The sequence below is a fragment of the Conger conger genome, chromosome 18, assembly GCF_963514075.1.
Source record: "Conger conger chromosome 18, fConCon1.1, whole genome shotgun sequence".
In the NCBI taxonomy this organism is placed as follows: Eukaryota; Metazoa; Chordata; class Actinopteri; order Anguilliformes; family Congridae; genus Conger; species Conger conger.
The window spans coordinates 6,010,709-6,033,595 of record NC_083777.1 but is presented as its reverse complement, the minus strand read 5'-3'; the positions used below and the strand labels follow the sequence as shown (position 1 = coordinate 6,033,595).

The following is a 22,887-nucleotide window of genomic DNA, read 5'->3' as shown; positions in this document are numbered from 1 at the left end:
CTCCCTAGAATAACTCCGGTATCAGCACTGTACCTGCACTGCTCAAATTGCCTCACCTGGAGCCAAAATGGCTACTTTGTACCCCCTACTCCCCAACACTAATTTCCAATAACGCAAGGGTTTGACATTGGCCTAAAGACCTGGGGTCGCCATCTGTTATAATATTATATACACCCACTTAGCACTTTATTAGGAACACCTGTAAACCTACTTATTCATTCGATTATCTAATCAGCCAATCATGTGGAAATGCAATGCATAAAATCATGCAGTTAAGGGTCAGGAGCTTCAGTTAATGTTCATATCAATCATCAGAATGGAGAAAAAATTTGATCTCGACTGTGGCATGATTATTGGTGCCATTATTATTGGGCTGGTTTGGGTATTTTCTGTGACTGCTGATCTCCTGGGATTTTCACGCACAACAGTCTCTAGAGTTTACTCAGAATGGTGCAAAAAAAACTAAAAACATCCAGTGAGAGGCAGTTTTGCAGACGGAAACGCCTTGTTGATGAGATCAACGGAGAAGGGCCAGACTGGTTGAAGCTGACAGAAAGAACAGCTGACAGAAGAACATCTCTGAACACACAATGCGTCATCTCTAAATAGATAGACTATAGCAGTAGAAGTCTAAAAAATAAGACTAATAAATACCTAATAGCTCACTGAGTGTATGGTATAATGTGGACACAAGAAATACAATACATGTGGCCTCAGTTGGTCACCAAATCTTTTGTCAAATACATTCACAAGCAGACATTAAATAAACAAGTATGTCTACTAACAAAATCATATGTGTGTAGTATTCTTGAAATGTAAATGTCTGGCCTCCGTCTGCATTCATGTGCTTCCAAAAACTACGAATGTGAAAGAGACCAAAAGTTTTGGAAATTGATAAATGTTTTGAACAGTTGTGGGTATTCATAATATTTGTTTATCTATGATTCAGCAGTCAAGCATTCATATTTGTAAATAACAGATGGATAATTTTTTTTTTTTTTGCCGGCGGATGCAATGCATTGTGAGTGTGCAGCGTGTTGTGTGAATGTTTTTGTTGGTGAACATAAGGTCTAGAGAGCATTTTAATTTCACCACAGTCTTAGCTCCGTGTAGGAGCAGAAAGTAAAGTGCAGTGCTGTCTTAAGCATTTTTAGCATGTTGGAAGAGTAACAAATTATTTGAAAAAAATCATATGAGAATTTATACTGCATGTGTGTCATAAGCTTTGTGAATATGCGTAGATTGTGTGGCTTAGTCACTTTATATACGTTGAATTTGCATTTAAATATTGCGTTTTGTAGAAATTCACCAACCCCCTGCAACAAAGAGTGAAGCCAAATCCCTAGAATGAGCCTTTTTTCTGTGTTTGCAACGTAAGCAATGAAAAACTAAGTGTGGTTAGGTTGTGTTAAGTGTGATTATGTATTTTCACATGTTAATCAAATGTTTTTTATCTGGCTTTTTATGGTTAATGAGTGCTTTCTGGTGGTATTATGAACGTATATAACACTATGCTTAGGCTGCCTAGGATCACTATTAGCCTAGTTTAAAACCACAGACCAACATCGGTTAGCATATGAAATATATTTCATTTTCAAAAATGACAGGTCGTACTCCCTTACCTATAATATCACAGCCAAAATGTATTATGTCATTATTTGGTGTCAAAGACTTGGTCATGTAAATTTAGAAATATGTCATTGAAAATTAATTAGAAAGATTTTGAATTTGATTAGTCAAAATGTGTGAGCCCTGAATTAAAATATAATATTTGATCCACGAAATTGGCATCATACCCACCAAATTCAACGACCTGGTTACCTGGAAAACCCAACTGTCTCACCCTGCCCATCTCCGCAAGTAGAATGATTTGCCTGCCATAATTTGGACTGCAGTGTATTTCTGTTATCATTTCATCACATGCATAACCACTGTCTGCATTTCCCTTACTCTTTTATTTCTCTCAGGCTTTCATTTAGTTCTGTACATTTTATGGGTGTATTTATTTTAATTTATCACATGTATAGTCTCTTATATCACAGTCCTTGGGCATGTTTTGAGGATTTCCCCACTGTGTGTAAGGGTAGTCATGATGTTTCATGATGGTTACCTTCTACATTTCATTCTCTTTTATAATTAAAAATACTGCTACAAATACTATTAATAATAATAAGAAGGAACAAGAAAGAATGCAAACAATCTCCCTTTGCCTGAATGTGCACAGCAAATGTTTGGCAATGCGGTCAGTGCTGTTCACGATGTGTTCAGCCAGTGGTGAGAGACGAAAAGCCACGCATCATTATTATTAAAAAAAAATAAAGAAGTGAAGAGGGCGGTCGGTTAGCTGGTGTCCTTTAGCACAAAATTTTTTATGAAAGTTTTGCAGACACTAAGTTTTCAAGCTTTCAGAATTTCGACATTTCAACAACATTAGATGGTTAGTGCAAAATTGTGTTCAAGATTTTCAGAGAATAGAGGAGTCAGTGACAGTTCATTTTCAGCCATTCAGACGCATTTCAGCCATTCAGACGCATTTCAGCTATTCAGACGCATTTCAGCCATTCAGACGCATTTCAGCTATTCAGACGCGTTTCAGCCATTTAGATGCGTTTCAGCCATTCATACGCATTTCAGCTATTCAGACGCGTTTCAGCCATTCAGACGCGTTTCAGCCATTCAGACGCATTTCAGTTATTCTTGACTGGATTTGTATGAAATATGATATACTTTCCTATAAATATGATGGCAAGGCAGATAACCATCCATCCATCCATTATCTTAACCCGCTTATCCTGAACAGGGTCGCAGGGGGGCTGGAACCTATCCCAGCATACATTGGGCGAAAGGCAGGAATACACCCTGGACAGGTCGCCAGTCCATCGCAGGGCACACACACCATTCACTCACACACTCACACACTCGGGCAATTTAGACTCTCCAATCAGCCTAACCTGCATGTCTGACTGTGGGAGGAAACCGGAGTACCCGGAGGAAACCCACGCAGACACGGGGAGAACATACAAACTCCACACAGAGAGGCCCAGACCGACAGGGATTCGAACCCAGGACCTCCTTGCTGTGAGGCGGCAGTGCTACCCACTGCACCATCCGTGCCGCCCAGATATGGCCTCACCTCTTGACATGAAAACCTTTATGTCAGTGGCATAACATTTCACCTTTCTGGCCAAATTCCTGCGAAAATTTCACAAAAACAAATGTATTAGGTTTCTCCTTTGACCTCTTTATTTATTTATTAGACTTTGTTTATTTTTGTCTTTTGGTTTCTAATACACATTTTTTGAGGATTTGTAGCACCCAATCATGCATCGTCAAATCATTAATTAGTTATTGGTCGATTTTAATATATCTATAGATATATGATGGGGAACCTCCCTTTAAATGGGCACCAAAAGTCATTACGATTGGTCAGACTAGTTAGTATGACCAATCATGTTGCAGGTGCCACCCATTCCCATGCTCACTGGTTAATGGTGGCCATGTTGGTTGTCCAATCAGACTGGCTCATAGTCCATTTGTGTATCTACGTCCAATAAACATGCATTTTGGAGACTGGTTGTAACTAAAGAAGCCTTAGGAATATGGCATTAAATCCATCCACATACATTTTTAGAGCTCATTCATCAGTAGAGCTCATTCCCAAGATTCGGTGGGAGCGGGAGAAGGATATAATAAATAATAATAATAATAACAATAATAATAATAATAATAATAATACAAAAACAACAAAATCACAAAAAACAAATACTACTATTACTACTACTACTACAAAAACAAATAATAATAATATGTTAATTTATGTTTTCCAATTCTGACACTATGAGAGCTTTCAGGGTGCATGCAGAAAACCACAAAAATGAGACTGAAGGTCTTGTATAATGATAGAACTTAAATTCATGAAAATGTTTTATTTTTAGGACTATATATATATTTATATATATATATATATTTTTTTTTTACAAAAAATAGTGTTCACTCATGTATTTCCCAAAATATAATAACGATCTTTGAAACAGAAAATATGAACAACTCCACATTAACAATCAAAATATTCATAATAGAAGGATGTTCGTTTAACACATTTGAATGCAAAAGCCCCCCCCCCCCCCCGTTCTCAGCTCAGAAATCTGTTCTATACCGTCGCTCACAGGCAGTCCAAACTAAAACCCATTGCACTGGAGTTTGCTGTCTATACATCCTTATTTCATCATCTGAAGCAGGAAATCCATTCTCAGAAAAGGGGAAAAGGAATTTCACCACTGATTAAAAGCTGAGTTTCAAAGCAAGTGGCAGTGTGATATAATGGCCAGGGAACTGGGCTGGTATCATAAAAATTACAGATTTTATTCGCAGGTAGATTACTGCCATTATTCCTCTGAGCAAGGTACTAAACCTGAATTATGTCAGTTCATATCCAGCGGGAATACATGGATATTAGTAGTGTACTGTAAGTCTCTCTGGATAACAGTGTCTGTTAAATGCCTGTAATATAACATAATGCATCTGTCCCCCAAAAAACAATTACTGTATAAACATAAACATTTATTTAAATTAAAAAATATATGAAATTAAACATTTTTTGAAGCACACATCTCCCATCCATTATATGCTTTTATATACAATACATATTTTAATAGGATAATGCATGCATTAGAAAAAACTGTACAAAAACAATTTATACTTAAAATTTCATATGTACTCTTAAAAAAAAAAATGCTAGCAGCACCAAGCAGATGAGCGAGGGTTGTTACTCCGCATCTGAGTAACAACAGGAGCAGTCAGACAGCGAGTTACAACTGGCCTCGATGGGCGTGCAGCTCCGGTTAACACATACATATGATATGTACATAGATATTCTTAAAGCTTTTTTTGACTGAAATATAATTTAGGAAAACCAAACATTTACAGCATTTGGGAAAACGTCACAGGATGACAGGTTGTTTATATCTTCCGCACTCCATACCCAGACCGCTCCTGAGGCCTGCTGAATCCCCATGCCCAGGCTCCAAGCAGCGGTCAGTACTTCAAATACATCATAAAATTCATTTTAAAATAAAATATTTAAATTCCCTTGTATTCGGACTATGTCTGCCGCATACACGCAGAGTGATTTTCCCTCGTATGAACGAGTCAGGGCCTATGATATCATCGGTAATTACTGCCCTTTTCTGTCGAACTAGCTTGCTTCAACTCAGAGCAGCAGAGAGAACCTCCCAGCCTGCCTGAGTTTTGAGTCGCATAGAGAGGATAATGTGGTCTTTAAGCACAAACAGAGCTCACCCCCCCACCAGCAAAGAACCATTTCAGCAAAAGAGAAAAGAAAAAGAAAATACAGAAAATAACACAGTTTTCAGTGTCCGTTCAAAACAATGTAAGTGTCGGCTATCGTGGCAGACGAAGCAGGGATGAACAGCGCTGGGATGGAAGGAAGGGTTCGGGCGTCGAGTGTGGCCCTCTCTGCAGGCTGGGCCCCCCCTGCTCCGGCCGGAATGTTCCGGAGGGCGTGGGGAAGCTGGAGAGCGCGGAGGCCTCGCGGCCTGCAACAGCAGTATCCACTTTACCCGGCTCCGCCGCTGAGCCCGGCGTTACGGCACGGCCGCGTCTGAGAGCTCCAGCGAGGGGGACTCTGCGGCTCCCTGTCTGCGGTGCGCCGCAGTCCGGCAGACTGCTTACATTTAAGGAAACTAAAAACACTAAGAGCTAAAAACGAAAAGAAAACTTGAGTGGCGGGGATTTTGTGATTGCATTTACCGTCAACAATGGATAAGGTCAAAGCGACTTCAGGATGTAATGAAAACATTCGCCAGACTGGGCCATGTCTGAACACATTATTAACAGACACGTCTAAGCTGGTCTCGGCGCGGCAGGAGAGAAGCGGGACAGTGAAAGGGTACTCAGTGCAGCCCCTGCTGTGCGTAAAGGACAGGCCTTTCTCCGTGTGGTGCGGTGCTGTTATCTGCGGCAGGCGTAGGCGTTGATGTTCTTTATGACGTAGAAGCCGATGGCCATGGGGGGCAGGGCTATCGTCCGGCCCGTGCGCAGCGTCTGTGGCTTCAGCTCGGGGAACGTCTCGTCGTCCAGCATGACCAGAGGCTCCCCGTTCAGCTGCACAAACCTGCCCAGAGACAGACAAGAGTACAGCTCTCTGTTCAACCAATCGAGGTCTCCTTCTGACCCTGCCAGCAGAGTTAAGTTCTCTGTTCAACCAATCAAGGTCTCCTCCTTCTGAGCCTAGGTGTAGAGTTCAGCTCTCTGTTCAACCAATCAAGGTCTCCTTCTGAGCCTACCTGTAGAGTTCAGCTCTCTGTTCAACCAATCAGGTTCTCCTTCTGACCCTGCCTGCTACAGCTCTCCATTCAACCAATCAGGTTCTCCTTCTGACCCTGCCTGTAGAGTTCAGCTCTCTGTTCAACTCGTCAATTTCTGTTTCTCCAGTTTCTCCATTAATCTCTCCAATTAGCCTCTCAAACCGTTTGCAACACTATAAATGAGAAGAAAGTGCTATGTGCTGCTAATGTGCAGAAAGGTCCTTGACCTTCATAAACATTAGTTTGATAAATCTGGACATAGATGAACTGAGTCAGAGAAATAAAAAAATCAATATAGAAGCAGAGAAGCATCATCATAAGGTAGTGAACAGTTAGCTCACAGAACAGGACTGGGTTGTTGGGGACTCCTATCGGAGTACATATACTGTAAAATGTGTGTTTGTGTGTGTGTGTGTGTGTTTGTGTGTATGTGTGTGTGTGTGAGTGTGAGTGTGTGTGTGTTTGTGTGTATGTGTGTGTGTATGTGTGTGTCTGAGTGTGTGTGTGTGTGTGTGTGTGAAGCTTCAGTATACTTCACTAGATGGTCAGTGGAATAACTGCAACAACTACAACTATAACAGTTTTTTCAATTTCAAAATCTATTTAACCCTGCTCTGCAGTTAATATGTCTGTGAGGGTTCATACCTTAGTGTTTCTAAATCTGTAAGGGCCTTCTAGTGCAATTTTATTTAGTATTACATTATTCATCAAAAACATTGTAACCCACAGTAAATGTAATAACCACCAGTTATTACATTGTAATAAGTTATTACAATAAATATCAATTAATACATAAATCAGCAATTATGGCATTATAAATGACAATGTTATTAAATCAACAGTTTTCATTACGTTCACCATTTTTATTACATTAGCCATTGTTACACAACCCTTCCCTTTTAAGAACAATGGGAATTTATCGCTGAATAAGAACACCTTTAGTATTTATGCAATGCTTAAACTTAAGCCAATATGTCATCAGGGGAAATAAATTGTAACGATGGGAAGATTGTTTTCCTATTTGATCGAGATGCCCCGCTATCTGGGGCAAAAAGCTCCATGGGGTGCATCTGGTTGAAACTGCCCCCTGAGTCTCACAGATGTATTTGTACTGAATGTCCTTTGTACTGTAGGGTTCAGCACAGTACGATACGTGCTTGTTAAGATCAGAGACTCATGGCCCTACAGAGAAAAAAATGCATTGCTAGGTCTTAGGTGGTTATAATAAGCTAATGAGAATGATAAACCACAGTGACATTTTAAATATACATTTTCATCAGCACTTTACCTGAACCCCTCACCAGAAGGCTGACATAACACTTTCATACACATCATACACATCATACACATCATACACATCATACACGACACTTTGGTATTCATTAAATGATTAATGTCATGTAAATTCATTTACTAATGCAATATATTTCTATTTCATTATAATGCCCACAGATGAAGACATTTAACATTTAAAATGCAATTGAAAATTGCAACCGTTTATCTGCAATTAATTAATATTTTACCTCAGGATGCCCTGCTAAAGCAAGCAGCTTGGGTGCTAGATAGCTTGTGATCAGTTCTAATGTTAGCGAGTTAGTGACACATGGCCAAATCACTTCTCCTCGACTTGAGCCACAGATCCGTTAATGACAAAACATGTTTTGACATCTCTCCAATTAAATTGGCGAACACATATATAAATAGTGGAAAGGAAATAAAACTAGCCTTGCATGGCAATGATCTACACTCACTGAGTACTTTATTATATAACCCCACTTTTTCATGCAATTATCTAATCAGCCAATCATGTGGCAGCAGTGCAATGCATAAAATCATGCAGATACAGATTCAGTTAATGTTCACATCAACCATCAGAATGGGGGAAAAATGGGATCTCAGTGATTTCAACCGTGGCATGATTGTTGGTGCCAGATGGGCTGCATTGAGCATTTCTGTAACTGCTATTCTCCAGAGAGTTTCACGCACCAAAGTCTACAGTTTACTCAGAATGGTGCAAAAAAACCCAAAAAACAACAAAAAAAATCCAGTTCTTTGGGCAAAAGCGCCTTGTTAACGAGAAAGGAGAAGAGGACAAGGGCCAGACAGGTAGGTAATACATTACATTACATTATTGGCATTTGGCAGACGCTCTTATCCAGAGCGACGTACAACAAAGTGCATACCCATAACCAGGGATAAGTTCGCTGAAAGACCCTAGAGGTAAGTACAATTTCAACTGCTACCTGTACAAGAAAGATAAGGACAAGGGCCATTTTTTTTTTTTTTTTTTTTTTTTTTTTTGAACAAACAAACAAACAGAGCAAAAGTCACCAAAGTTAACTATCCAAACACTGCTTACCTAGCCAACTAAAATACTGATACACAAGTCACAGAGACAACAATTAAGGTTCACAGGGAGGTAGGGAGGGATGGGGAGAGGTGCTGTTTGAAGAGGTGTGTCTTCAGCTTGCGCTTGAAGGTGGGGAGGGATTCTATAGTTCTGACCTCAACGGGGAGTTCGTTCCACCACCGTGGAGCCAGAACAGACAGTAGTCGTGAGCGTGAGGTGGAGGTTCTGAGAGGGGGAGGTGCCAAGCGGCCTGTGGAGGCTGAACGAAGAGGTCTGGCAGGGGTGTAGGGTCTGATGATTTTTTGCAGATAAGCTGGGGAAGACCCTTTAACTGCTTGGAAGGCTAGCACCAATGTTTTGAATTTGATGCGAGCCATGACAGGCAGCCAGTGGAGGGAAGTAAGCAGGGGGGTGACGTGTGAGTATTTGGGAAGGTTGAAGACCAGACGAGCTGCTGCATTCTGGATGAGTTGGAGGGGTCTGATGGCAGACGCTGGGAGGCCAGCCAAGAGGGAATTGCAGTAGTCCAGGCGGGACAGAACCATCGCTTGGACCAGGAGCTGGGTCGAGTAGGGGGTGAGAAAGGGGCGGATTCTCCGTATGTTGTATAGGAAGAACCTGCAAGACCGGGTCACCGCCGCAATGTTCTCGGAAAGTAACGTAAATAACCACACATTGCAACAGTGGTATGCAGAAGAGCATCTCTCTAAATCTAAGTGGATAGGCTACAGCAGTAGAAGTCTAAAAAATAAGTCTAATAAATACCTAATAAAGTGCTCACTGAGCGTATATCCTGGTGATTTTCATCCATTTCTCACTGGAGGGCGCTAAAATCACAAAATTAGATTTTCAGCTGAAGACACATTTCACAAAATGTATTTTACATAAGAAATCCCTGAAGCAACTCTGCCTGCTGCAGTAGATTTTAATATCAGACTTCACTTCTGTGCCTGAAATAATTTCCAAGAAATAAAATAGTTATTTAAAGATTAACCAGGTCCATTGTGCCGGTCTTTAAATAGACATTTCAGTCAATATAAATGACCTTTTCATAAATGATGAGTTCATACAACCAAATGTTTGTACAACGATTAACCCCCATAGAAGTGACAATTTCAAGTTTTTCTGACATATCTATAAATAACAGGGCAGCCTGTTAAGGTACGTGACTGGGACCCACAAGGTCGGTAGTTCGATCCCCGGTGTTGCCACAATAAGATCCGCACAGCCGTTGGGCCCTTGAGCAAGGCCCTTAACCCTGCATTGCTCCAGGGGAGGATTGTCTCCTGCTTAGTCTAATCAACTGTATGTCGCTCTGGATAAGTGTGTCTGCCAAATGCCATTAATGTAACAATGTAATGAAAAAGCAAAAGGTACAAATACATAATCAAAATGACCTAAAATGAACATACGTAGCCATCCATTAAGAAAACAGCCATCTACACTTCTCAGACAGAGACACGCAATCCATCACTGCCAAGTCCAAAAGTAATAAAATGAAATAAAATGTTTAACCCTGCTACTCTCACCTTTCCAGAAGCTTTCTGATAAAAGCAATGGTGGAAATCTAGTAAGCCTGACAGCGAATCAGTCTTGTGTCCTGCCTCTGCTCATGTCATCTGAATGTACTGACGGATCTTTCTGGAACAGAGACTATACCCGTTACTGTCTTACTCCACAACTCTGCTCGTCCATTTCCTCTGTACTAAGGCCAGAGATGCTGAAAAAGTATCTTTAAAAACATTTCTGGCTGCTTGAGTTAAATTCAACAAACTTTGGACACACATTAAGACCAATGCGTTCTTTGATCAACTGTAAAATGCAGCTGTATTCCTAAATGCAAGCGACAAAAGACAAAATTCAGTCAGGATTTGGTCGACACTCCTGCCATGAAGTGATGTGATCAACTCATGCTACCTGCATGCTATTCTCCAGTGAAACCCCTCTAGCCTGCCGTTCCTCTGAGGTTTGGTGCGTTAAGGATGCGGTGACGCTTCAGAGGTGACACCAGCGCGCCCGCCTGTTCATCACCGCGGTCGCTTCCCCGCAGAGGATTTATGCTGCCGGGTTCAAAGAGCCAGGCAGACTATGTGAGCACACTCTGCACTGCGCTGTGCACAGGGGAAAACGGAGTTCGCATTTCCTTTAAATATGATGTAAATTACATTAAACTCCCCTAATGGTTCCATATGTTTGCGCTGCAGCAGCCCCGCGTACAGATGTGGGCATGTGTGCACACAGATGACCTGACAAGGCAAACTTAAGAGAGGAACATAAAGAGAGACCATAGAAATACATTTTTCTTATTGAACTTTGCGAGACTATAACGTTTTTGCAGAGAACAGGCGGGCGGAACTGTATATATGCTTGTTCATATTTTCCCCTGCCTTTACTTTTTGACTGATCACATTTGCCATCTTTACATACACAATAAGATTCATTATTGGCTGCAGCTGCAGCTTATTAGCAGTGCTTCGTCAGTACTTTCTGTTCGCTTTGTGCCAATTTTGTGAATCAAACTATGAAGGCCACTAAAAGACAAATGCAATGAGAACACAAAATAAGTGGGGAAATGATTTAGGACTCTGTTTTAGGTTTGTGATTGGATGCTGTGAGCCCGGCTCTCTCGGCCTCCTGCTGATGTGAACAGAGCTGGAGATGAGCACGGCTACAGCAGGCAAGGCTTTCAGTAAGCCCAGACAAGGGATTCAGCTGGAGCACGCACTCACACACACACACACACGCACGCACACACACACTCACTCACGCACTCATGCACTCACACGTACTCACACACACACAAACACGCACACACACACTCACTCACACACTCACACTCTCAGTCTCACACACTCACACGCACTCACGCACTCTCACACACACACACACACACCCAAAAACACACACACGCACGCTCACACACGCAGTCACACTCACACACTCTCACTCACACGCACACACACACACACACACACACGCAGTCACACTCACACACTCTCACTCACACGCACACACACACACACACACACGCAGTCACACTCACACACTCTCACTCACACGCACACACACACACACACACACACACAGTCACACTCACACACTCTCACTCACACGCACACACAAGCACTCACATTCTCACACATGCAGTCTCACACACTCACACACACTCATGCACTCACACACACACACCCACCCACAAACACACACACGCATGCTCACACACGCGCACACACGAGTACACACGCGCACACACACACTCACTCACTCACACACTCACACACTCACACTCTCACACTCTCACACTCTCACACACACTCACACACACACAATTACTGCACTTACAATCAGCACTTCTTTGGTGAAGTAATAATCCAGATTGTGCCATTGTCATAATATTTCTTGAAAAGAAATCTAAATTAATCTCCAGCCTTTTCATAATTGTGCTGGAAATTCAGTGATGATGAAAAAAATACTTTTGATCAAGAAAAACAGGGCATCCAGTCTAATTAAGCTGCCATACTAACGCTCAGCTCCAATACAAAATTAAACTGCCAGGCAAAGTAGAAGTAAGTAGATTACATATTCTCTCGCCACAATTTTAGATTCCTTATATTGGCAACCAGTTGCATTCAGGGTTTGGTTTAAATGTTTCTATTTGCTCACAAAGCTCTGCATCGTTTAGCACCAGAACTGAGCACCCTAGATTCCCTAAAGCAGCTGCCATCTTACGTAAGCAGTAAGATGCAATGTTGGTTGTTTCATTGTCCAGGTTGAAGAAAAAGGGGGATTGCACATTGTGGGTCTCAGCTTGGGAACAATCTTCCAATTGTCAGGGACATTTGAAAGTTTGTTCATTGTCTTAATTTTCTCATGGTCAATCTCAATGCCTTTTTAGTTTTTTTTTTTTTTCCAGGAATATAGTTTGCAGTTACAGTACACTGTATGTATATTTTATTTTGGCAGTGTACATTTCCTACTGTATTAAAGTGCATGTTAAATCATATACTAAATATTTTATTCTGAATTGGTGAGTGCTGCATTTATGTTCATGCATATGATGTTATCTTTACGAGTTTGTAAGATTGCACAAGGTCTCTTTCATATCACATGAGTAATTAAGTATTTAATTGGAATAAAATTATATATCAGGGCAGGCTATATTTAAAAAAAATGTAATTTGCTTTTGTAACCCAGCAGAACCTAACCATCTCTTCGGTAGAAAACCCAAAGATACACAAGGACAATGTCATACCGTGCTGTTTAATGATTTTCAGTCTTCGCCAAAATGTTTGTTTGTACAATTTCAAACTTGAAAATCTGTTCAATACAACAGACTCAAGCTTTACACTATACAGAAAGGGGTCCTTGACAATGCTTATGCATTTCTAAACAAAGATGAAAGGGTTCCTTGGTACATGGATTTCTGCTTGTTGCAGTCTGTTTAGGTACTCTGCTGAGAATAGTTTTTTGGGGTGGAGATTAAACAGTCACCATTTCTGTGACAAAGATTTTCCACAAGTGCAGATTCTGTCACACATATACAACCACATTTTGCATTGAGTCAAATATACTCATATCCCTGCATTGTGTTAGATATAGTCATATCCCTGCATTGTGTTAAATATAGTCATATCTCTGCATTGTGCTAGATATAGTCATATCCCTGCATTGTGTTAGATATAGTCATATCCCACCATTGTGATAGATATCATATCTCTGCATTATGTTAGATATCATCATATCTCTGCATTGTGTTAGATATCATCATATCTCTGCATTATGTTAGATATCATCATATCTCTGCATTGTGTTAGATATAGTCATATCCCTGCATTGTGTTAGATATAGTCATATCTCTGCATTATGTTATATAAAGTCATATCCCTGTATTGTGTTAGATATCATCATATCTCTGCATTGTGTTAGATATCATCATATCTCTGCATTGTGTTAGATATAGTCATATCTCTGCATTATGTTAGATAAAGTCATATCCCTGTATTGTGTTAGATATCATCATATCTCTGCATTGTACAGGTACTGCCACTTTGTAATTTCCTTATTCATTTTATGTTACCCCTTATTACATGCATTATATATAATACTAAGTCACATGTTCATAAACAATGTTATAAACTTACATCAATGTGATAAACGTCTAGAGTAATAAAAATCTATTTGTACATAACCATTAAAATAATGTCTTATTGAATTAATATTATTATTATTATTATTATTATTATTATTATTATTATTATATAAATATTTATTATTTCATACATCTTTTCATTCTTATTCTCACAATATATTAAAACATAAGGGTTAACATTTGTCAGATGAACAAAGACATTTCATTTGAAAGTACCGGCGTAAATCAGGCCATGTACACACATAAAAACAAATGGGCAGCGTGTCAGCTGGGTGAGGACAGTAGTGTCTTGGACACCTGGACTTAAGTTCAGTTACACCCACAACAATGAGAAACAAGAGCTCTTAAAATGACCTACAACATAGTGAACCATGAAACCATGCACCCCCTAAATGTCTTCACATTTTTCCTGTTATAACTCACAGTTTTTATGCATTACCCCCTTCAACACAATACATTCACCACATTTATATAGCACCATTATTTATTTTAGAACATAATGTGGCTTTGTTTATGTTTTTGTTTATTTTGTCTTTATTATTGAAATTAATTATGTGTACCTAGAACCCATGAGGGGAAAAAGAGAGGATTTGTATGTTTTTATTTGTGTGAAAACTCATTCTCAGTATAAAATGCCAGTGCAAACCAGAACGATCACCCCCAGTCACCTCCCTGCGGCCAGCTGTTCCATCCCTGGCATTTTCAGTAAATCAAAATTTTGTATTTAATATATACTTACTTTGTTTTGTGAACATGGGCATTGTGATGATTGGGCATTGAATTGAGGTGTTGTGCCTGCTTTGAATTATAAATGGAATCAGTTTGAGAAATGCACTGTACAATAGCTCATACTTAATAATACCGCTAGATTTATATGAATGGGAAAACCCTTGTAAATGTCTTTGGGGCAGTTTCAAGTTCAATAAAGCCTCACCACATGCACATTGTATGTTAGTGCACCATCCAAGCTGTCCAAATACATCATGATTCTTTATTTTTCTATTGGGGTCTTAGAAATTATATTTTACTGTATATCTTATCACTTGGCTCCTAAATGAAAGGACTTCTAAACTAGAACTGAAAGGACTTTGGTCCTCCAGTAAAAAAAAAACACAAAGAACATTCTGTTGGGTGACAAAAATGGAAGAAAAAACAGGAACGTAAAATCACATCACATTTAATTTTGTTATAACTATATAGTCTCAGCGGCCAGGTTATTTGGGCCTATTAACATCTGGTCCTTATAAATTCTTAATAAAAGCCGCCCCCCTCCTAACTTGCTTCCTCCTCCATGAATAACATCTCTGACATTTTGCTCCCGAGGTTACAGGTTCATTAATGACCATATAATCCACCTTCAACACTACAAACAACCAAAATCCTTACAGTGTAATTCCAGGATTAGGGTTAAACCTCAAAAACAGAGCCAGGAGCTTAATGAGGTGTCACAGTTCCAAACATCTCAGAGTTTACGGCCGTGAATTGCTCAAGACATACGAACTATAACAAGTCCAAAACAAGTCTTTGAAGTCTTACGCACCATGCACAGGACAACCTTGTGGATGTTTCTTATCAGCTAGCTTTCAATTTCAATAAACCGAGACAAAACGCATATGGAGGTTCAATTTAACAGTCAACTTGACATTTTGCACTGGTTGCTTTCATTTCAATTGAAGTTGAACCTGGGAGTTAAACAAATATCTACGAAACCCTGATAGCATAGCTACATAGGGCCGATGCAGGTAAGACTCCCGTGGGACGTAGTTGTGACGTAGCATGGAGGTAGTTTGCCCATTACCTAGATTCAGCTTCGATGAGGTGATTTAGCAGCGACGAGGTTTCTATAGGAAATTATGTGTAAATACAACAATTTGCCAGGTCGTGCTAATGGTCGAACAGATTTCCATTGCTTCAGTAAATGCCAATGCCAGTCCAAATATACAAAGACAGACTAACAGACATAGGCCCAATTTCAGCCAGAGCCTGGATGAATTTATTATTTATTGTGGTAATTTAATCAACAATTAAAATAACACTTTAGTTTTAATTCATATTAAAATCTTACATTAATTATTGCATTTTCCTTTATATTTTGGCATACATTATGCATAGACACAATGCGTGTACACATGATGAGTTAATTAAATTGCTATGTTTTTATGCTTCCAAAGTATGAAAATGGCAAAGCTAGCAGTCTGATCTCCAAATTACTATAATCAGGTGTGTGAAATTACCGGGCTTGAAATGAAAACCTCCATGTATGGTAGATCTCCAGGAAGAGGAAGGGGCAGCCCAGGTCCAGAGGGTTTGCACTTGTTTGCGTTAGCTGTACTTTGCCGTTCTTAAGCCGACAGTCCTAAACTATGGTCCTGTTTATGTATGTATGGAAGAACGGTTCACGGCCTTTCCCTAAGCGATTACAGACTGTAAACAGAGGGTCCGCCATGTTATCGTAACCTGGGTCCCCCTCCTCAGCATCGTTTTCACCCTGCTTCATTTTTCAGGTCAGGGCCCGTGAAACGGGATATTCCATTAGCACGGCTGTTTGCTATTGTTTCAGAAAACAAGCTCGGCGTTCTTATGATGGTAATCGCCGCTTCCCGGGCCTACGGAGGGTGTGATCTCCTTCAGATTCAGAGAACAGAGCCCCCTTGTTTCGTGAAAAATGTTTTAAGTTGTGATCGTTAAAGCTGGAAATTGAGACAAGTCACGCTCGTTAGGGCCAATGATGGGGCAGGCCCTCTGAGCCAGCGAGAGCAGGAGACCAGAAGAATATGGGCTCAAATTCCACACTAACATTGATCTCAACTGCTAGCTTAGTTATACTTTTCTCCCAGTTTGGAATGCCTAGTTTCCCATCATGCATACCTGTCCTATTACTGTTCTGGCCTGCTTATTCCTTTCACCACCGGACACACTGCCCCAGGAACCTGCAGCCATCTGACCAATCAGAGTTCAGGGATGTGATTTCTTCCTGATTGTCCCTGATTAATCACAGATATTGAGCCATGTCTCAATGGCTCCCCGTTGCTTGGCATTGTAACAGACCCTGAAGGGTCCAATGACTACTCAACGGCCACCACAGCACCTCAAACAGCCAACTGCACCAGGAAGGTGTGTGTGATCTCCAGGGTGTAACATGGATATTTCTCTTACTACCATTTGTTTTATGTTATTTCAAATGTAATCCACTGTATGTTTTCATTTGACCCAGACAGTGTTTTCGTGTGGTGAATATAGTTTAAGCATTTGCAGAAGTTTCTGCCAGTTTCACAAAGGCTGGTACAGGGCTATTTCAGGGTTTGCGGTCTAAAGCAAGGACATACGCATCGAGTCACTCCAAGGCAGCTTGTACAGGGACTTCAGGCTCCCAGAGGTTGTATGTGTGCATCTTACCCCATTATTCTTTTTAAAATGATGTATCGTCTAATTTTCATTTGGAACAATTTCCTACATTGCATGCAACCTAAGACCGCTGTTCTCAAGGAAAGAAGTCCTGGTGAAGATGTAAAACTGATATTTATGTTTACAATCATGAATAAATTATTTGACATTAATCTGTTCATATGCATCTTCTCTGGAAACATAACATCACTGTACAAGTTGCTTTTGAATTACATAATGCGTATTGCGTCCTGCTATTGACCACAAATTCCAGAACGTACTGGGCTAAACATGCAGCGTGCGCTAAAAATGAAATAATAAACACACATAGAAAGTGTGAACTACCCCTTTAATCTCTCTGGTGTGGCCGGGCGGATACAGAACCCTTTCAGGATGTAATTAGTTTTCATTAATTAGATGTACTTACTTGGCCTGGAGTCCATCCGCTCCCAATGGCTGCAACAGGTACTGATGAACTGTTTTGTTGCGCAAGGTCCCGGCTAGTTTGATTTTCTTTCGGGACCGGTGCAGATTAATGATGTAGATGGTTATGGATCCTCGCACATAATTATGACTGTGAGATAAAAATAAAATTAAAAAGATTTCAGTAGTGACAACGTGACCCACTGTTATCTGCTTTATTTGGGAGTTAGACCTCACATAGATGAGGTCATATTTATTCAGCAACATCCATTTCAACACAAGTGGATTCAAAATCAATGTAAGTGGACCTCGTCATGTGTAACAAACAGATTAAGCCTAGTCCTATAAAAAAATCCATTTTGAATGGAAATTCTCCATAGAAAAGTCTATTTAGTCCAGGACTAAGCTTAATCTGCTACTCTGAAGCTGACCCAATGCTGATCCAAATTTCATTTATATTATATTTTGTATTTTTCATTTCAACCAATTCTTCAATAACATCGCAAAAATGATTCTAACTGTGAGTATAAGCATTTATACACATGAATTATTTCACTTGAGGTGCAAACCTAACTGTTGCACTAAAATACATTTTCTGAAAAACTAAACTGTCTAATTCCCAAGTCATTCTCCCCAATTCTCAATTCCACATTTGGCTGGACAGGTTAGTCTTCCTGTAATGTTTCTTAATCATTCGAACGCAATGGGAGATGGGAAAACCAGACTCCACTTAACTCCAAAGGAGCATAAGAGCGTTATTCACCTGAGAGAGAAATAGCACGAAAGATCACACGCACTTGGAAAAGTTCCAGTTGCATCCAATGATCGGTCATAATGTCCTATAATTCTAAACCTATCCTTTATTTTTGGAGCGCAACAGCATTAAACATTCAACGTGTGGTATTTGATGGTTTTGACTGGCTCTTGTCATATGCAAAGAATGTGCTGTTTTGCGGTTGTGATGTCCCAGTTTCATCATGTTTAAGGGCTGATTGTGTCTATGAGAGTGGCAGACCACAGTGCTTGAATTACACAGACAAAGAGCATCTGAGCCCTGCTCAGCTGTTAAAGTGTTGGGGACTATGGGAGTATCACATAAAGATAAATATCTAGCAGAAGATAAGGCAAACATGATAAAATCCAATAAGGGATCTCACACAAATGGCAGAAAAACAGTGCTGTAGTGAATACCACATGTTGTGTGTGGGACCAGTGAGCAAAAGGTCACAGCTTGGCTTTGTCAGAGGGGCCAGCTCATAAGGTCTCTCAACAAGAACTAGCACCCAGGCCAAGAACTTACTGTTCGCTCTGGCATACAGCACGTTTCAAAAGACACCATCAAAATCACAGGATGAACTTAAGAGATCAAACCTGAAGATTCAAAAATCTTGCTAAAAACGAAACAAAAAAAGCAAGTGAATGAACGTTTCGTATCCTGGATTCTAAGTAAAATCCTATTCTATCTTATCTTATCTAGAGCAAGCAGCAAAAGACTTAAAACCAAATGAGCCTTAAACAGTAGTGCTAGGCACTTAAGCGTACTTTGATCCATATTAATAAAATGCAGAAGATTTTAATTTTAGCTGTCGTAGATATGGTTAGGAAAAGGCAGAGGCAATCCTGATCGCCGGACAGCACTCTTACCCTGAGAAGCTGTATCGCACTACACGCAATAAAGAAAACAAGCACGAGTGCCTATTTCATCCAAAGATGACAAGGCAGCTGGCCCAAACACCAAGATCATATCTCTACATTAGCTTATCCCTGACTTACTCAGCTTATGGGGCTGGCTCTACGGGGAAGGCTGCTGGAAGGAACACGTTGTCAGTGCGGTTGGATAAAGTGAGGGCTGGAGCCAGCACTGTTTCTGGGTGGCAGACTATGCGAGGGGTTTGGGAGACTCCCTCTGCCCACTGCTGGCTCCTCATTGCTCACAGCTGCATGGCTAAAACACCAGCTACCAGATTTCTACAGATGCCAGAGCGCACTCTACCCACACTCCACTTACACCAACACTCCCCTCCCCTATTTTAGGTCATGGGCTCACTGCTGCCCACCTTTTTGCACAGATATGTACTGCATTCTTAGTGAGATGTGGACAACATCTGTCCAACACACAGGCGGAATACATATACATTCCACCATTACCTCGCATACGGGCATAGACGCATCTAGTTTGACTGCGGTACCTTAAATCTGCTGCAATTAGTCTTCATCTTGCTCGGACAGTTTAACAAGGATAGGAAATCATTGTCCTGCTTAAGGATAAAGGGGAGCACCAGGGAAGGCAGCCCCGGCTGTAATGGAGAAGTGGCTGAAGGCAGTATGTCTGCCCGGGTGCTGACAGGCTGGCCGGCCCCGGCACAGATCTCCGCGGTTAACTGATAACCTTCAAAGCCCGTGGTGGCACTTTGTATCTGGTCTGGAGACAGACCAGCTTATTGTTTCCCCCAAGGCGCTGGAAGTATCTGAGATGGGATGAAGGCCCGGGCTACTTTTCAGCAGCTCTTTGACGTGAGAAAGAGGCTCTGCACGCTTGATAATTGATACTGGTTAAGTTTTATGGCTATGTGCCCTGAAAGGCCAGGTGTCTGAGCCCGGTTATTTATGCGTCTTCATCATCAGCAGATAAGAGCCCACACATCTGACTTTGACTGAGATGACCTAGACCTGTTCTCGGGTGTCTGGTGAGAAAGAAAGAACTGGAGTACATGTCTGCTGAACAGGGCACGGTTTTGAAAGCTGCTATAGTCTAAAGGGGGACCTATGGCACATTTGTTTTGGAATTGCATTCTGGGAGTGGAGGTCTCTCTGAATTGCTTCCGGAGAGTTCCCTATTCCCATGTGACAAGCCATTGTAGTACATTCATTTAGTAGACACACTAGCTCAGAGTGACTTGTAAATATATACAGGCAAAAAATACTGGCCACACAAGAAACACTAGTTTTGTACAAAAGTACAAAAACACATGCACACAAAAAAGCCCTCTCACACTGTACTCCAGTAGGACTGCAGAGGTTTCTGCCTCAAATTAAACAATGTAAGGCCAATGAAAGCACATGGATATTATTTTCTGACTCTCAGTGCCCAATTTTCACAGTCAAGGCGGAACTGCAAAACTAGAAGTAATGCACAGTGTTTACAAATGAAGGCATGTTCAACTTAATTTTGGTATTTTCATGAGTTGGCCGGGTGTAAGTGCTGGTTTCATTATGGGCAATTTGATCAGCTGCTTTTGCCTCTTTATTACCATTATTTTCTTCATTATTTGTCATTTATTTGTTTTTTTAATTATTTGGAGTCATAAAACTTGTTTATAGCTCAATACTTTTTAAATTTTTGACAGCACTACTTGAGGGACTCAATTCATTGTTGCACTTGCGAAGCTCCACAGCCATTGTAATGAACCAAACCCGAAAGAAACCTGAAATCACATGCCACACATTTTGTCTAATCAATATAAAGCTCTTACATAAAAAGGTGCTCAAGCCTTTCATTAAATGGACATCAGTCAAATTAAATCATTAAATGTTCCACTTAAGATAAATGCAAATGCAATCAAAATTAGACAAGAGGGCATTGTGTCAGCAGGACTATTACTGAATGATTACACGATTTCAAAACAACGTGGCTGATATAAGACTTTGGTTGGAGTGAAATGCAAGTTGCACTTAAATAAGCCATAGCTACATTCAAGGAATGACACATGCAATCACTTTGTATTATAGCAGAATTAGTGCAGTTATTTTGCAGTTCCCACCTATAAACAGTATATGCTGAACTGCACACTACAAAAAAAAAAACTAAAAGAATTCCTCAAAACCTTTCAAATGTCATCTGCAACTGGAGTTGTCAGCAACGAGGGCGAGCTTGCCTGTTGCCTGTTACCTCCACTCTGATTTCCGTATACAAATCTGGATATTATTTATTTGTAATGTATTTTTTGTAGTGCACATCTGCACATCTCACAGTGTAATCCTGTTAGGTAGGATGCCTTAAGACCGGGCCCTACAAACACACTGCTTCCTGCAATTTGCCATTTAAAACCAGACAGCCAGTCCCTGCACAGGAGTATTTTCAGAAAGTAGGATGTTGACAAAACAGTTCTGAATAGACCTACAGCTGGCTTGATTATTGATTCATTTAAACTAATTGGGTTAGTGTAAAACCACAGATGCATTATAATACACCAACCACGCATGGTGACTAATACTTTTATCTTCAAACACATGCCTCGATGTAACCACCAAACAGGCACATCCTACTTTGCTGCCTAACCCATGTTGACACGAACAGTTTACTGCAAACCACAAAACTACCAAACTGGGCCATTCCATTAGCAGCCAGGAGCATTTCCGAAACTGATGTCACCAAATTCAGGCCCAAAATATCTCTGGGGCCAGGAAGGTTTGGTTTCAAAGCTGAGCATTCTCTCTTCCTATGAGCCATCTTCCCAGCGGTCTGGGAATGCGCGTTTACGACAAACCCCGATGCCAGGAAGTCGGAAAACATGTCCAGACCCAAATGAGGAAAAACGATTTGAGCGATTCCGTGCGTCCGTGCCAGCCCCCCCCCCCGGCAGGTTCAGCGGTACGGCGGGCTCGTGCGAAGGCGCGGACGTACTTGTGGAAGCTGGTGCAGTGGGCGTATATGCGCAGTTTGTCCCGGATCACGCGGCCCGGGCGTGGCTTCCTCTGCAGGCCGGCCACGTGGACCGCCAGGACCCGGGGACCCACCAGCTGCTTGAAGAGCAGGGACAGCCAGTAATCCTGCAACACCAACACACACACACGCCACACATTACACGACCGCCACACACTACAGGAAAACAAGCCTTCTCTGGAGAAACAGAACACTTGGAAAACATTTAGTGGGAAGCAGCGAGCATATACAAATCATGCTGGGATATGTAAAGTAAAGAAGGACCAGTAAAGAATACACTGCAGCAAAACAAAATCCGGCGAGTCTAAATCCCTGTTAGATGTTCTGTGGTCAATCACATGGCCTAACTGCTGCTTTGAATTATCAAATAAATTTTAGTTGGACAACTTTACATTCTATCTGTGAAACCTTGACCACTGGAAGAACAATATCATTTGAAATGAATCCCTGAAATAACTCAATAACAGGTGACATGTTCCCATCAAGACAGTCTCATATTACTGTGCTGATCATGTTGTTACTTAAGTTTCATTTGCATAGTCTGTACCAAGCTGTGACCACCAAATGGACCCATGTTATGTAGTGGATGTAA

General features: G+C 40.9%; 1 protein-coding gene across 1 annotated transcript in view; it reads right to left on the bottom strand.

Moving 5' to 3' along the window:
* Positions 1-5,970: 5,970 nt before the first annotated feature.
* hpse2 (heparanase 2) overlaps positions 5,971-22,887 on the bottom strand; it is a 99,508-nt gene continuing 82,591 nt past the window's right edge. The window contains exons 10-12 of the mRNA XM_061228803.1: positions 22,257-22,402; positions 17,637-17,783; positions 5,971-6,133 (exon numbers count right to left, since the gene is read on the bottom strand). Coding sequence (XP_061084787.1) covers positions 5,971-6,133; positions 17,637-17,783; positions 22,257-22,402 — 456 coding nt within the window. The remainder of the gene's footprint in view (positions 6,134-17,636; positions 17,784-22,256; positions 22,403-22,887) is intronic.